A 16,538-nucleotide genomic window follows, 5' to 3' on the forward strand; every position below is an offset into this window, starting at 1 on the left:
AGAGATTGACGTTTATTCACTGGCTCTCCTTTTTGCATTGTTGCATCATTTGGGGCAAATTAATTGGTCTCTTTACCTCCCACCTTCTTTGTTTGGATTGTAAATTATTCTGGAGGCATCTAAACACTGCTGTGCTCTCCATATCGAACAGCAAAGGGCAGCTGAGGGCTCTGAGAGCCAGAAAATACAGCGTGGAGCAGTTGATTTACAATAAGTGAGGGATAAAACACAGTTCCTTCCTAACGACTGTGAGAGATCCCCTCCTAAAGTCCAGCAGAGGGGATCTGCTGCATCCTTGGCTCTTCTGGTGAGGACTGGCAAGAAGAGGCCAGGTGGGATTTGGGATGTTCCTCATCCCAGCATTCACTCCCTCTCAGAAGCAGAGCAACAGCAGGGGCACCTTCTCACTCTCTACAACTGCCTGGGAAAAGGTTGGAGCCAGGCGGGTCGGGCTCTGCTGCCAGGGAACAGGGACAGGCCAAGGGGAAACGGCCTCAGGCTGGGCCAGGGGAGGCTCAGCTTGGACAGCAGCAGGAATTTCCCCATGGAAAGGGTGCTCAGGCCTTGGCAGGGGCTGCCTGGGGCAAGGGTGGAGTGCCCATCCTTGGAAGAGCTCAAAATAGGTGTGGATGTGGCACTTGGGGACGGGCTTAGTGGGGAACAGGGTGGTGCTGGGTTCCCAGTTGGACACAATGGCCTTTGAGGGCTTTTCCAATCTTAATGACTCCGATCAGCCCTGTATGGTCCCAGTGCATGGTCCCAGTGCTCCAGCTGGATCTTCCCTGTGGAGCCCTGGAGCTGAGCTGCATTAGTAGTGTGGGTCCTTGTCTGTCCTTGCCACGGATATTAAGGATGACTCTGGAAGAGCTGACAGGAGCAGTGCCTGACAAACGAAGGGTTTTCCAAGCCAAGAATTGTTCCTCAAAAACACAGAGTGTGGAGAAAAGAGGCAAAAATCCCAAAGAATCCAAGTGCTGGAGCACGTGGGCATTTAATTGGAGATGGCTGGGCCACCTCGGAGCCCAGCTGACCTTTGGTGCCAGGGAAGGCCACGGCTGATGCTGCTCTTGTCACCACATCTTCCGCAGGGTGTTGGCTGTCATTCGGATTCTGCTGGTTCTCCAAAGAACTGATGGAAGACATGGACACTTCCAGTGTCTCCAGCCCCTGTGTGGGAGCAGGGACACAGCGGGGTGGGGACAGGGAGACATTTCCATCCCTGCCCCAAACAGGCTGTGGCAATTCACACAGTTTATTGAAGTTTTGAATGCTGGCTTTGATCTCATGCTGCTCTGTGCCAGCAAAACAATCTTTGGCAAGAGAACCACAGAATTCCAGAGTGGTTTGGGTTGGAAGGGACCTTAAAGCCTTGAAGCTCATCTCATTCCACCCCTGCCATGGACAGGGATACCTTCCACTATCCCAGGCTGCTCCAAGCCCTGTCCAGCATCTCTGGGACACTTCCAGGGATCCAGGGGCAGCCACAGCTTCTCTGGACAACCAATTAAAAAAAAAGTTAACACCCAATAAACCAAATAAATCAATTTTTTTGGAAAATCAAATCTGCTGTAAAGAGCCCCTTTCCCAAGCTCTTCTTTCTTCTGTCCTGACTTCCCTCAGATCACCTCTGCATCAAGGAATTAATCCAGAAGTTTCCATTACCTCCCAACGACTTATGGCAGCACTTTCATTTCTTAATTAATAGATATTAATTAGTAGTGCTACGAAACAGCGGAGAGCAGATGTGACTGGAACCTCAGCTGAATATAAAGATGTATTTTTAGCAAGCCTGTCCTCTTAATGAGCACGTCCTCAATTTAAAACAGTAAAAGTTGAAAGGGATTTGGGGTCTTTTTGGTGTTGTGTTAATTAATAAATTCCACATCCTCTGCAAGGGGAAGGTCAATGCTGGCAGAAAAGTGCTGCTGGAGCAGGGAATGGAATGGGAACCCGGAGCAGCATCATTGCTTCCTAATTGGTGCCTGTGGGCACATTAACCAGGTGTTCAGCCATAGCAGAGCAGGAGAAAAGGGGAATTTTGCAAACTTACAGCTTCTGTTAGTGTTGCGTTACGGCTCCCCAACCTGTCGGAAAAGATGTGTCCAGTTGCCCAGCAATCCGAGGTTTTACTGGGAAATATGGGAAGCTGTGAATTCCAGGCTGTAACTCGATGTAAATGTAGTGTGGAATTTTATTTAATTTTATTCCTCTCCCAGAAGCAGCACTGCTGTGGAAATGTGTTCTGCCTAAAAGGGGAGATCTGGGGACATGTGGATTTCGCTCTCCGTGGAAGAGACCTTGTAATCTTTTCCACCCAATTAAATCCTTCCATATTGGAGGCAAATACCATCCAAGCAAAAGGATTTCACAAAACAAAACTATGGAGCTGTATCAGGAGTCAGTTATTCCAAGAGATTTTCCCCAGTTCTCTGGTTTCCTGCTGCTCACTCGGACAGTTTTCCTCACTGGGAAATAGGGAATGGGGAACCCTGCACAGCGACAGTGAGGGTAGGGGTGGCACTCCTATGGTGTGGAATCTGTGTAATTTGGTGCTTCCTTCAGAAAGGTGGGAAAAGCATCCACAGTGCCCTGGATTGGAGCTCAGGAATTGGAAGGAGTGGTCCTTTCCAACTCGGGCTATTCCATGGTTCTCAATATCTATGAATGGCTGAGGCCTCGGAGAATCAGAGAATTCCAGAATGGTTTGGGTTGGGAGGGACCTTAAAGCCCATCCAGTGCCACCCCTGCCATGGGCAGGGACACCTCCCACTGTCCCAGGCTGCTCCAAGCCCCAATGTCCAGCCTGGCCTTGGGCACTGCCAGGATATCAGTTCTGCCTTAGATGCTTTTCCCTCAGGCTGCTCCTGAGCTGCAGTTCTTTAAACCTCTGTTGACTGAAGTTTCCCTTTTCCCCTCCTAGCAGAGCTCCCTGGGATTTTCCCTTGTTAGGGATCATTTTTTCCCCTCAGAGTCATTTCCCCCTTCTCGTCACAGAGTCCATGGGGGGTTATTTTTGTCCCTCAAAAGTGTTTTGTCCCTCAAAATGTTTTGTTTAATGCTGATAGATTCAGAGCATCCATTTGAGTCATCCTCTTCCCAGCATACCCAGGTCCTACCACTGCTTTTCCCACCTTTCCCAGAATGGAATTTGCATCTTATCAAAGAAAGTGTTGGGGTCCCTCCCCCGCCGTGTAGCCCTGGGAGAGGGGCCCTGAGGGCACAGACACGGGGCTTCCCTGTCCCTGCTCAGCCTCGTTCCCGTTGGTTGGTTTGTGTTCCCTGCGCGGGCAGAAGGACCCTTGGTCCCGTGACTGGGACAGTTCCTCAGCAGAGCCCCGGCCATGCGGCTGGAGAAATAAACATCTCTGAAACAGCTATCAAGAATCTGTCTGTCCGTATATATTTCCTTTCCATGGGACTCCTGGTTTGGTATATGCGTGTTGCAGGATCCCCACTGCAACAGGAAAGACCACGGGCAACCTTTTAGTTGCAGCATTTTTGAGATGTGGGGATAAAAGCAGTCGATGTTTTCCTCACACTTAAGCTGGATACATTTGGAATTTGCAGCTCACATCAGTGGCAGCTTGGATTCGGGAAAATATGTGTGATTTTCGTTTTGGAATCACTGGCTTAGAGTGATTTTCTGCTGGTACTTTATTTGGTTTGTAGTAAGAAATAGCAAATATGGTCATAAAGTTAAATTAAATTATTTCTCCAGCAGGTATGAAGAGGGATTTGCCATGGAAAAATTAGGGAGTGATGATTACCAGATGATTACATGAAAAAGATCCTTTTTCCCCTATTTTTCCTTGTGTTAGTAGTGCTGCATTGCATTTTATTAAAATCCTGTGCTTCTTTATGCCAAATGAAAAGGAAACTGGAATTTTAGGAATTATTTTCCAATGAAATGCTATGGTGAGATGTTTCCTGGGGAAGAGGAAAGCACAGGGAGCCAGATCCAGGCAGGGAATCTGTGCTTGGAGAGGCTGAGGGTCAGAGCTCCCAACACCATGTTAATGAAATGTAGGAATAAATCACTCTGGGGGAGTGGATGTGGAATTGAAATGATCCATAATTTTAGTATTAAACCCTCTTGGCTTCCAGCAATGTGTTGTCCTTCCAGCCGTGTTATCCTTGGAATTTATCCCATCAGTCTGGCCAATCCAGGTGTGTGACTGTGCCCTACGTCATGCTTGGGGGGAATTTTTTCCCCTCTTTTTTTTTGGCTTCTGCAGAATCCTGACAGGAATATTCCTTCACGCCCTCAGGTTGAATTTGGGAAGATTGGAGGGATAAGATGAACACAGAGAGATCAGGAGAGCAAAACCTGACATTTGGGTTAAAAAACAATAGGTTAAGATGGGATCACTGGAGCAGCGTCCAGACTCTCCTGTCATTTGTTTTGGGGATAAATACCATGGGAAGGTCAGAGTGCCTCCAAGCAGTCTGGGAATTGAGACAGAAAGGCAGGATATCAAGGCCAGGAAGGAATATGTGACACCCTGAAGATAAACTGCTTGATAAATACGTCTAATTAAGACAAAAATATTCTTTTCCAGAAGAAAAAAGTTACCATTTTCTGGGACAGGCTGTTCAGGTAGTTACTAGGAAAGCAAAAACTTGATAAAAGGGTGGGTTGTTGCTCTAAAATGTGTCCAGGTCTATCTTTTTTTGAGCAAGGGCAGGAAGCCAGGGTAGTTTTAATGTGCTGGTGGAAGGATTAAAAGAGCTGCCATGGGGATCATGGAATTCCAGAGTGGTTTGGGTGGGAAGGGACCCCAAAGCCCATCCAGTGCCACCCCTGCCATGGGCAGGGACACCTCCCACTGTCCCAGGCTGCTCCAAGCCCCAATGTCCAGCCTGGCCTTGGGCACTGCCAGGGATCCAGGGGCAGCCACAGCTTCTCTAACCCTCTCACCACCCTAAGAATAAAAATACCCTCAATGTTAATCAAGTTGAGGCAAGCAATGTAATTAAGCAGCACCAAAACTTAATTTCTGAGGGGTTTTTATGGACCTCCATCAAGTAAAACATAAATATATGAAAATATTTTGTATTATAATATTCTACAGAAACAGATGTAAAGTATAATGTTCACAAAGTCAAGCTGACTGAAGTGGCTCATATGGAGTCCATACACAGCCCACTATTAAGCTTCAGCACTAAACCAATCTTCCAAATTATTATTGGGTTTGCTGGCTTGAAATGTAATTTTTTATTAAATCTTGTGTTCATGCTTTTGGAGATAGGCAAGTTTCATGGTGAATTTAAAGCATACTGGCTATCAGGCAAATTGAAAACGGGCTGGGAGTGATGTGTTTAGCACGGGGAAAAAGAAAGCAAGAAAAGTAGAGAGAAAAAGTTAAAATTTCACTTGGACAGTTCCCATAGTTGTGCCCTGCAGTGTATTTGAGACATGCTCAGTCTCCCTTTCCCACTCTGCTCGAGACACAGATAACTAAGACATAACAAATTCAAAGATTTTTTTTTAATTTGTATTTAATGTCAGTATTTTTTGTGCGTAAATAATGACTTTATCTTAAGCCTGTTCTTCTTTGTGGTTACTTGGTTTATTTCCTGAGGGACAAACCCATTTTGTGGTTTCATACTCAAAGAAAACAGTGAGGTCTCTCCTGGTCTCCATCCCGTCCTGGATGCTCCCAAGATACCATTTTCCTGTGGAAAAGTTGAAGTGAATTAAGTGGCCAAAATATCACATTGCTGTGATGGTTATGGAAAAAAATTCCATAGAAATGGATGAAACAATGGTCTGGGAATAGATTAAAATTGTCCTGGTCAAAGGGTGGTTGTGTGGAGAAGGAAAGATTAGAACTCTGGATAAGGCTGAGGTGGGATGGGGATTAAAGTGGATGTTAATTGTGGTTTATCCCTAAGATTTATGGGATGCAGGTGGATTATCATTTATTGCAAGGGACCTTCTTACATCCGGGGATGGGATGGATGTGGATCCTGGGTGTGTGAGTCTTGGGGAGGAATCGGAAATCACAGATCGGAGAAGTGGTGAGTTCAGAAGCTCAGAAAGGAACCATTTCATTGGAAATATTTCAAATATTTCAAAGCAATTCCAGGGCAGGGAACGGAGCTGGGAAGGGGCTGGAGCCCCAGGAGCGGCTGAGGGAGCTGGGAAAGGGGCTGAGCCTGGAGCAAAGGAGGCTCAGGGGGGACCTTGTGGCTCTGCACAAGTCCCTGACAGGAGGGGGCAGCCGGGGGGGTCGGGCTCTGCTGCCAGGGAACAGGGACAGGACAAGGGGAAAGGGCCTCAGGCTGGGCCAGGGGAGGCTCAGCTTGGACAGCAGCAGGAATTTCCCCATGGAAAGGGTGCTCAGGCCTTGGCAGGGGCTGCCCAGGGAGCTTTGGAGTGCCCATGCCTGGAGGTGTTCAGAAGATGTGTGGATGTGGCACCTGGGGACACAGTTAGTGGTGAGCGGGGTGCTGCTGGTTGATGGTTGGACTCGATGACCTTGGAGGTTTTTCCAACTTCAACAACTCTGGTTCCATGGAATCAGCACTGGGCTGGAAGGCAGGGACACACCAGCCCCACCTGGGTGACAGTGACACACCAATCCCTTCACCCTCCCTGCCCCCCCCAGTGGTGTTGAGCTCACAGCAATTCCCTTCCCTTCCCTTCCCTTCCCTTCCCTTCCCTTCCCTTCCCTTCCCTTCCCTTCCCTTCCCTTCCCTTCCCTTCCCTTCCCTTCCCTTCCCTTCCCTTCCCTTCCCTTCCCTTCCCTTCCCTTCCCTTCCCTTCCCTTCCCTTCCCTTCCCTTCCCTTCCCCTCCCCTCCCCTCCCCTCCCATGGGGGTTTTCCAATCCTTTTCTGGGTGCTTTGGGCTGGATTCTCATGCTCTCCTCTTCCCACAGAAATTCCAGCTTTTATCATGCAGTAATGCAGAATTATGGCATAAAACCACCTTTGTCTGTGCCCTAAAACACTTCCAAATAATATGTCAGGAAAAAAGCGCCATTTTCCATCTTAGTGATTCAAACATTGGAAAATAAGGAATTTATTCCCTGAGAAAGGGGTCTGCCCCCTTCCTCCAGAGCAAACACAAAACCTCTTGCTAATTGTTACTGATTTGTCAGTCCATTGGATTCAGCACTGGCAGAGGGAGCTACAAGGCCATTCCCACTGCAGGAATATCCTGGAATTGTGCTGGGAATTAAGTGTGGGGTTTTTGTTCCACTCCCACCTCTTCAGAAGATTAAGAAAACAACATCATCTGTAAAGCAGCATGAAAAGGGTATTTTCCTCTCTGACCTCATCAAAAGAACTCCAGCTTTAAATGCCTCCAGCCTTTGCAGCTTTTTTTCTCCTGTCTTTCTCTGCCTTTTGGCAGCTTTTTAATCCCTAAGATTAACATTTGCATTGGTAAAATGTGCATTAAAAAGCTTTTCATAGCAATGGTTTTAGAGCTCAAGGAGCAACAAGGAATTTTATTCCAACCACTGACACGGGACGGTGGGAGCAGAGGGATCTGCTCCGTGTACGTGCGTTTGAGTAAAATGGGATTTTTCCATCTGTGAGAAAAAGAGGAGCTCACTGTTATATTGCATGATCCAAAACTTCATTCCACGTATTCAGTATCTCGAAATTGCTCTAGGATGTTCAAAGCAATATTCATTGTTTGTGAGGCAGAGTTCAAGGGAAGATTGGCCACTTGTTGATGGGAAAAGTTTGGATTCAATAGTTGGGATTGTATCCTGGGGTTCCAACTTTCATATAATCATGGAATATCCTGAGTTGGAAGGGACATGCTAGGATCATCCAGTCCAACACTTGGCCCCGCACAGACACCCCAGCAATCCCACCTTGTCCCTGAGAGCATTGTCCCAATGCTCCTGGAGCTCTGGCAGCCTTGGGGCCATGCCCATTCCCTGCCCTTAGAATGGGAAAATGTGGTGTGGGATGGAGGATTTGAAAACCACCTGGAACATGAAAGGGGAAAGTGATCAAATATTCATGGAATCCTAGAATTATTTAAGCCTGAAAAGATCCCTGAGATCATCAAATGCAGCTGTTCCCCCAACACTGGCAGGGCCACCACTAGACCATGTCCCCAGGTGCCGTTTGGTCCTCCAGTATGTCCATGATATTCCCTGGAATTAAGCATAGGTATTGTCTAGAATTTTGAAGATCAGTGCACAACTGATCTTCAAAATCAGGAGCTTCTCGGAGCAGATCCTCATCTGGTGTTTATCTTGTTATCTATCAATGAGTGTAGTTTTTTAAAATTGAAAATATCTGCGTAATGCATTAATAAAACCCCATCTGCGTTCATGGATGAGTGCCAAAAATTCCTTTTGAATTTATTTTGAAGAGTTTGAAGCATGAATTAAATCTTTGTTTGCCATGAGGAAAATCTGAGGAGGATTGGAGATGAGCTCAAACCTCTCACCTCTCCTTGTTGAAATTGTTTGGATTGCTGGTTTAAAGACATCAGCACAGAGTCATGGAATGGTTTGGGTTCAAAGGGCCTCAAAGCCCATCCAGTGCCACCCCTGCCATGGGCAGGGACGACACCCACTGTCCCAGGCTGCTCCAAGCCCCAATGTCCAGCCTGGCCTTGGACACTGCCAGGGATCCAGGGGCAGCCCCAGCTGCTCTGGGCACCCTGTGCCAGGGCCTGCCCACCCTCACAGTGTTTGGGTAGCCTTGGGTTGCAGTTCATTTCCTGAAAAGCATCTCGGGTTTTAGTACCAAAATGTGTTCCCAGGAAAATTTTTGGATCTTTGTGAAGAGTGGAAATTCCCATGGAGGTGGCCCCAAAGTGATTCCTGCTTAAAGCATGGAATTTTACCCATGAATGAATTTTCCTGTGGTTTTCTGACAGATTACTGAGTTTTCTTAGTAGACCTGAATATATTCAAGATATGTTATAAAAGAGATTTATAGATCTGTATAAAATATATATAAAAGATCTATTTTGTCTTTTACTTCCAATTTTTCAGGCTGGGGTGGTTCTTGTTTCTCCTCATTATTCCCTGCTTTCCCATTTCTCACATCCAAGAAGCATTAGATCTTTACGTTGCCACCTCTTGTCTATTGAACTTCTCAGTGGGTTTTGCATTTTCAAAGGTTGAACATTTTCCTTTTGAATATGATTTTCCCTAATAACAGATCCTTTGGCAGCCTAATAGATGGTGGAAATACTAAGGCGAGGAATAATTGTCAATAATCTGCTGTTCAGGAATGTCACACAAATCCTTCTGTTCCTCTCTGCAGACCCCCCCCCAGTGAGTGAAAGTGCCCCGAAGGGAACCGTGGTCACCGTTGTCACCGCGGCCGCCTTGAACCAGACAGTCGTGTACTCCATTGTGTCAGGGAATGAAGAGGGTAAGTGGAATAATAATAATAATAATAATAATAATAATAATAATAATAATATTTCAGCCTTGTGGTTATGCCAGGCCTGGTGGGTGCACCAGAGGTCTGCAAGAAAGTGTGGAGAAGTGAAGCTGGTGAGGTGAATCACAGAATCGTTAAGGCTGGAAAAGACCTCTAAGATCATCGAGGTGAAATCCCACCTCAACTGCACAAGCAGGAGGGAATTTCAGTGCTGGAGCCTACAAGAAACCTGGAGAGGGACTTCTTATAAGAGCATGTAGTGACAGGGCAAGGGGGAATGGCTTCAAGCTGGAACAGAGAAGTTTAGATGGGAGATTGGGAAGGAATTGTTCCCTGGCAGGGTGGGCAGGCCCTGGCACAGGGTGCCCAGAGCAGCTGGGGCTGCCCCTGGATCCCTGGCAGTGTCCAAGGCCAGGCTGGACACTGGGGCTGGGAGCAGCCTGGGACAGTGGGAGGTGTCCCTGCCCATGGCAGGGGTGGCACTGGATGGGCTTTAAGGTCCTTTCCAACCCAAACCATTCTATCATTCTACAATTGCCGTTATCAAACCTTTGGAGATCAGCTAAAGCTCAGATTAATTAGCAGGATTACAAGAAAAAAGTACTCACTGATGTGAACATTCCCGTGGGTGCCACGTGGTGTAAGCCCATGGCACAGCAAAATAAAAATAGGAATAGCTTTGATGGAGTTATACTTGCTTAAAAATCTGGTTTAAGGGATTGCAGTTTTGGCCATGCTGTAACAAATACTGGATTAGAGCCTGATATCCAAGCAAAACATCCTGCTGGGATACTCTCTGTGATCCACCTGGATATCCTGACAAAATAATACAGAATTCTTGGGAAGGATGTAAAGAATTCCCCATCCCATCCTCCTTTTTGTGAGAGTGGGCTCTTTGTCTTGTCCCGTCTTCCTACTTGTCCCTCAAGTCCTGTGCAGGGAGTTGCACTCCGTGATCCTTGCGGGTCCCTTCCAGCTCAGGATATTCCATGATTCTGTGACTCTGGGTTGGTTATCCCAGAAGCAGGTTGGATCCAGCTGATTTGCTCCTTAAAATATCTTCAAAGAGGAGCTATGTGGGCTTTTCCAGGCCCGAAGGAGGAGGGGAGGCAGGGAGGAAATGACTTGCTTGGATTGTGTCATCCCCAAAATAAAAGCCTTGGGTATTGAAAATCCCCGTTTCTGCATCCCAGAAAATTCCTGTGTTTTTTCTGGCTTCCAGATGTGTTTGCCATTAACAACAGAACGGGAGTGATCTCCGTGAAGAAGCCTCTGGATTATGAACGTGTCCAAAGTTACGAGCTGCGAGTGCAGGCAGACTCCCTGCAGGTGGTGAGATCCAACCTGCGGGTCCCCTCCAAAAGTAAGTGTCAAAAATCCTTCCTTTTCCACCTTTTTTACACAGATATTGCTGGGATCTGCTGAGAATGTTGAAACTGCACTCCAGTGACCTTTCTGGATTTTAGGGCTGTGATGGTGGTGATGGGATCACAGCCCATGGTGCATTTTTGGGTCTCTCTGCCTGACTTGCCCAGAGCAGCTGGGGCTGCCCCTGGATCCCTGGCAGTGTCCAAGGCCAGGTTGGACATTGAGGCTTGGAGCAGCCTGGGACAGTGGGAGGTGTCCCTGCCCATGGCAGGGGTGGCACTGGATGGGATTTAGGGATCCCTTCCAACCCAAACCATCCTGGGATTCTGTGATTCCATGTTAGTTGAAGGGGCTGAAGTATTTGGGAACACTCCATAAAACTTGGGAATGGCCTGAGGCACTGTACAGGGGTGGCAATTCCAATACCTTCACCAGGGTTTCTTTCCAATGCTACCCACAGAACCAGCAGAAGGTTTTGGGATTTTGAGCCTGGATTATCATGGCTATTTCTTTTTCCTTGAGTAAGAATGGAGTGTGTGGGGTGTGACACATCGGGGTTAAGCAGTGGTCAGGAGCTTGGCTTTGTTAGGAGCAGGGTGAGATCCTGTGCTGGTTTAGCCACCATCAAGGATGTACCTGGCAGGGGACAGAAAGACAGAGCTGCCTGCTTTTCCCTGTGCCTGGGAGAAATCCAGGTCAGGTTATATCCATAAAAATCCAGCCAAGGAATGCTCAGGGAGCAGATTAGGTTTCCATGCAGCACAAAGCCCTCTCCAAACCTTTCTCTGAGATCGCTGAAGACATGAGGGAATCAGCAGGTCCTGCCCTTCATTCCCTCTTCTGACTCACACTCTGCACTGGAGCAGCTCTCCCAGCTGAACAGCAGTTCCAAAAAAGTGATGGCTGAGTTATTTTATTCCGGAATGCTGGATAATGACTGGAGTTTGACTTCAGGCCAGCTTACAGGAAGACAAGCTGGGTGTGTTTGGCTCTCTGGGAGTACACAACATATATATTCCTTGGAATGTGCACTGTGCTGCACGGATGGCTAAAGAATTTGATAAATGTATATATTTAAAATACTTTAGAAGTATCTGGCCAGCTGAATCACTTATGATTTTGTAATGGAGATCCCTTGACCTTTGGGTTTGATTCCTGCATTTATACAATTAATTCCTTTCCATTTTCTCAGCACTTTGTTCATTTTTGAGGAGTTTTAATCAGGTTAAACACTGCTTCTGAGTTTCAGGGCATTGAATTGATGAGCTGCAGTGGGAGGAGATGGGGCACAATGAACACATCACTGTGGGCTTTGCTGAGGTTGAGCTGATGAACCATTTTGGAGCTGGGTGACTCGGAATGCAAAGCCCCAGGATGGTGTGACACTGAGTTAATATGGAGCTGGGACACCTGGTGGCAATGACCTGCTGCCAGTTCTGGTCTTGGATACTCCTGAATTGGTGGAATTTGTTCTGCAATTTGTCGGTGACCTACTCTGGAGCTACAGGGATTTCTGGGCCCCTCACTTTGAGATACACATTGAGCGTGTCCAGGGCAGGGAACGGAGCTGGGAAGGGGCTGGAGCCCCAGGAGCGGCTGAGGGAGCTGGGAAAGGGGCTGAGCCTGGAGCAAAGGAGGCTCAGGGGGGACCTTGTGGCTCTGCACAAGTCCCTGACAGGAGGGGGCAGCCGGGGGGGTCGGGCTCTGCTGCCAGGGAACAGGGACAGGACAAGGGGAAAGGGCCTCAGGCTGGGCCAGGGGAGGCTCAGCTTGGACAGCAGCAGGAATTTCCCCATGGAAAGGGTGCTCAGGCCTTGGCAGGGGCTGCCCAGGGAGCTTTGGAGTGCCCATGCCTGGAGGTGTCCAAGGAAGGGCTGGAGGTGGCACTCAGTGCTCTGGGCTGGGGACAAGGTGGGCATTGGGCACAGCTTGGACTCCATGGGCTGGGAGGGCTTTTCCAACCTCAGGGATCCTGGGGTTCTGTAAATTACAGAGCACTGACAAACTGCTCAGCCACCACACAGGGCTGAATTTCACAAAGCTCAGAAGCTTGGTACCAAATTGTTTGCAGTGATGGTATTACAGGAAATAGTTATAGAGAAGTAGGAGCTGGAGTTTGCATCTGTGCTGGGGAAAAGTGAAAGTGCATTGAGTGTAACTAAGCTTGTCTTCAGTGATGGTGCCAGCTGATAGCATGGCAATAACTGCAAAACTGTGTGAGGAGAGAAAGTAAATTGAGATGTCCTTTGGAGTATGAGAGCATCCAACTGGTGACTTAAACTGGGGGTTTAATAGATGATGCTAAATCATGCCAAGTCACATTCTTGCTTTCAGCAGAGTCAAACTCATTAAAGGAGTTACTTTAACTGAAGCTTTATGCTATGAAATTGCTGTGTGGTTTTACTTCATCTGAATGGAAGGAGAGTTGGGTTTGGTGATGAGGATGAGTTAAAAAGCTTGGAGTTCTCCTTGAGGATTCTGGGGATGCTGAGCCCTGAAGGACCTTCCATATTAACAGAGTTTGGACAACGCTCTCAGGCACAGGGTGGGATTCTTGAGGCTGTCCTGTGCAGGGCCAGGACTTGGACTTGATGCTCCTTGAGGCAGAAAGGAAAGGGTAGGAGGAAGCAGAAGGATTTCTGTGGAAGCAGAGGGAGCAACAAAGAGAAAGTGATGCCTTAGCACAGGGACAGAGCAGTGGAGCAGGATGGACAAGGAGGGACAAAGAGAGGCTTTTACCACCAAATTTAACCCGGTCCCAGGTGTAGAACCAAAGCCCTGGGGGGCATTCCCAGAGAAGCTGTGGCTGCCCCTGGATCGCTGGAGGTGTCCAAGGCCAGGCTGGACATTGGGGCTTGGAGCAGCCTGGGACAGTGGAAGGTGTCCAAGCCTATGGCAGGGGATGGGATAAGCTTTAAGGTCCTTCCAACCCAAACCATTCCATGACTCCATGATTTTACATTCCTAGAGATGTAAAGATAATAACAGAGCTTTTCCTGCATTTAAGAGGAATTAATTGCCTGGGTGACAAGGTGGTAATTGGTCACAGGTTGTACTCCCTGATCTTGGAGGTCTTTTCCAACCTGGATGATTCCATGACAGAACCTTGTTAGACATGGTTTTTATCTTGCTGTCAGAGGATTTGAAAACAAAATCACCTTCCATTGATTATTTCCATGTCAGGTAGAACTGTTTGTCCCCTTTGGCACCCCCAGGGCTGGTACAGAGGCACTGCCCTGGCTCTGCGGTACTCCCAGCTGCGAGCAGGGCTGTGCTTTGGTGGTTGGGGGTGAGGCAACAGTTCTGTCTCCTTCAGCTTTTAGTTTCCTAAACCCAAAAAAACCCTTTGGGAATAAAGTGGAAATGGGAGTTTTACAACTAACATTCTGCAACTGCTCCATGGTAAATGGGAATGATGCTTCTACTCCGTTAAACATGAGCATGCATTCTGTGTCCCTGCGGGGTCCATGTAATAGTAAAGCAGCCTTATGTTTTTCGTTGCAAAAGTTGCTGCTGGTGGTGCTGTACAAGTTGGCTGCTCCAGCAGTTCCCAGATCCAGGAGTTGTGACAGATGGACTCAATGCAAGCAGAGCCTGGAGAGCTCATCCCTCTGCCTCACAGCTCTGGGGGAGCTTGGGACAGGCTTCAATTTTGTTGGGCAGCAAAACAGTGCATTTCAGAGAGGCTGCATAAAACCTGAGCTCCCACTCTGGTCATTATTTGTTCGAAAAAGAGGTTTTATACGGATTTAAATCAGACCTTGGATCGGTGCTGGTCCAAACACATTGCTGTTTGCTTTTTTCTGCACTCTTCGAGCAGTGACAGCACATGATGAGCTTCTTCAGGCCTTATGGGCTCGTTTAGATCGAAATGCCACTGAAAAATATTCAGTGCTGATTCCTACTTGGTTCTGCCAAACCCAGGAATGTGAGATGGAGCCCAGCTGCAGCTCAGCTCGGCTCACCTGCCAAAGCACAGAGCCTGCTCTGCTCACTTGTAAGGCAGGAGGAAAGCAAATTACAGTTCTCCCTCCCAGCTGGATTCAAATGAACTTTGGAAAGGTTCTTTGAAATCTGCTGTTGCCTCCTCCAGAATTGCTTTTGGAGATGCAGGGGTTTATGTCAGAATTACCCATGCATGAAGAGCAGCTGGATCCACGGCTGGGTTGGAATGTTGCAGAAGGCCGGAGCAGCGCTGCTGGTGAGAGCACTGAGTAAAACTCACCTGGGAGCACTCAAAACATCGTTGGTGCTGTCCCAGTGTCCAAAATCCATTGCTTCTGTTCAGCTTCCTTTCTGCAGCCTGGCAAGGAACTACAGGCTCACACAGATCTGGCACATTTTTACATGGGGAGACTGGCAAAGAGCTTTCAACGAGGATGTTTGGGAACAACTTCTGGGAATGAAGTGTTAGTTAGTACTCACTAGTGACCCAGGAGTTTCTCTTGCATTTGTTTTCTGTGTTACTTATTTGTGGTCTGCTCGTTTCAGGTGTTTCAGAGGTTCCTCAGCTTTGCTTTAGAGCAGCTTTCAGGGTGTTTTCACTCCCCTTAAGCAAACCACACAAGATGAAAGATCCAAAAGTCTTGGCAGTGATTATTTAGCTGGTTCTTAGAAGCTGAGGATGACTTAGAAGCAGCTGCACTGCTGTATTTTCTGTGCACTGCAGCTCATCTCTGGGGGGCAGGAAGAGAAGAGGAAAAAGGGATCTTGCAGGAGACCGAGGTAGCGCTGAAATCTATTTTATTTGCTGGTCTTGACCACCCTGGCAGCCTGTGCTGCTTTGTCCAGGGAAGGATGCTTTTTGCTCTTTCACCTGGCCAACTCTTTAGGTAGCTCAGTCACAGTAATAAGAATTATATTTGGGTTCTGTGAGGTCTCACAAAAAGTACCACAGGCAAGTAAATCCTGCTTTCCACTCCTGGAATCCATGAAGAAAAGAAGTAACTGGAGCTGGATTCCAGACCTAGAACACCAAAGATGGAAGGTTTTACATCCATGGGGGTATAAATTTCTCCTCTGGGAGTGTGAATACTGACAGCCTGTGATGATCGATGTCCTCACACAGGACACCCAAGGAGTGTTTAGAAAAGTGGTTAAAAATTCGGAATATGAAGGGCAAAGGAGTCTAATGGCAGAGTCTAAACCAGACTCTCTAAGACTGTGCTTTATTGGTGGCCTTTTCCATCAGGCTGGGTGCTGGAGGTGCAGGAGTGGTGGATTTGGGAGTACCAGAGCCCATGTGCAGGGGATATTCCTGAATCAAGCAGAAGCACTGGAAAATCCGCATGGGAGAGGATCCAGCACAACCTTCCCACATGGCACAGCTGCTGCTGAGGGGTTTTAGTGAGAACTCTGGTGTGAGGGTAAGGAAACCTCTGCAGCAGGCAGGGAGCCCTTTCCTGCAGCCAGCTGTAGGAATTGCATCCAAAGGCTGGGACAGGGAGGAGCTCGCAGATGCCACATTCCACTCCATCTGCCAGAACGAAGGACTGTGTCCAAAATCAGGCAGGAAGCTGAAGTGCAGGTAGATGTTCAATGGTGACGGTGCTAATGTTGGCCTGTGGCTATGCAGGATGTTTCATTTGCTTTGTCCTTAATGTAATAACTTCCATTTCTCCATTCTCCAAGCGTTCACCCTTTGCTAAACAAATCAGCCTTTTGGCAGCTCAGAGAACTGCCAGCAAATTAAACAAATGGGGAGCTGAGCAAATTGCAAGGCAAACTTTGCACAAGGCTCAGCCACCTCACCCAAACTGGCCTGACACGACAACAGTGAGCATTATGCAAATGATGTTTAATT

General features: G+C 47.7%; 1 protein-coding gene across 13 annotated transcripts in view; it reads left to right on the top strand.

The window, feature by feature from the left end:
* Positions 1-16,538, top strand: part of PCDH15 (protocadherin related 15) — a 711,356-nt gene that overhangs the window by 637,778 nt on the left and 57,040 nt on the right. For 12 of the 13 annotated variants that reach the window (XM_048310467.1, XM_048310468.1, XM_048310469.1 and 9 more), the window contains one exon: positions 9,245-9,349. In XM_048310467.1, the coding sequence (XP_048166424.1) occupies positions 9,245-9,263 (19 nt within the window). In that variant the 3' untranslated portion in view covers positions 9,264-9,349. Of the gene's footprint in view, positions 1-9,244; positions 9,356-10,589; positions 10,731-16,538 lie in introns of those variants that run through there. The other variant, XM_048310479.1, reaches the window with a different exon arrangement.

Source organism: Corvus hawaiiensis, chromosome 8 (assembly GCF_020740725.1).
Source record: "Corvus hawaiiensis isolate bCorHaw1 chromosome 8, bCorHaw1.pri.cur, whole genome shotgun sequence".
Lineage (NCBI taxonomy): Eukaryota > Metazoa > Chordata > Aves > Passeriformes > Corvidae > Corvus > Corvus hawaiiensis.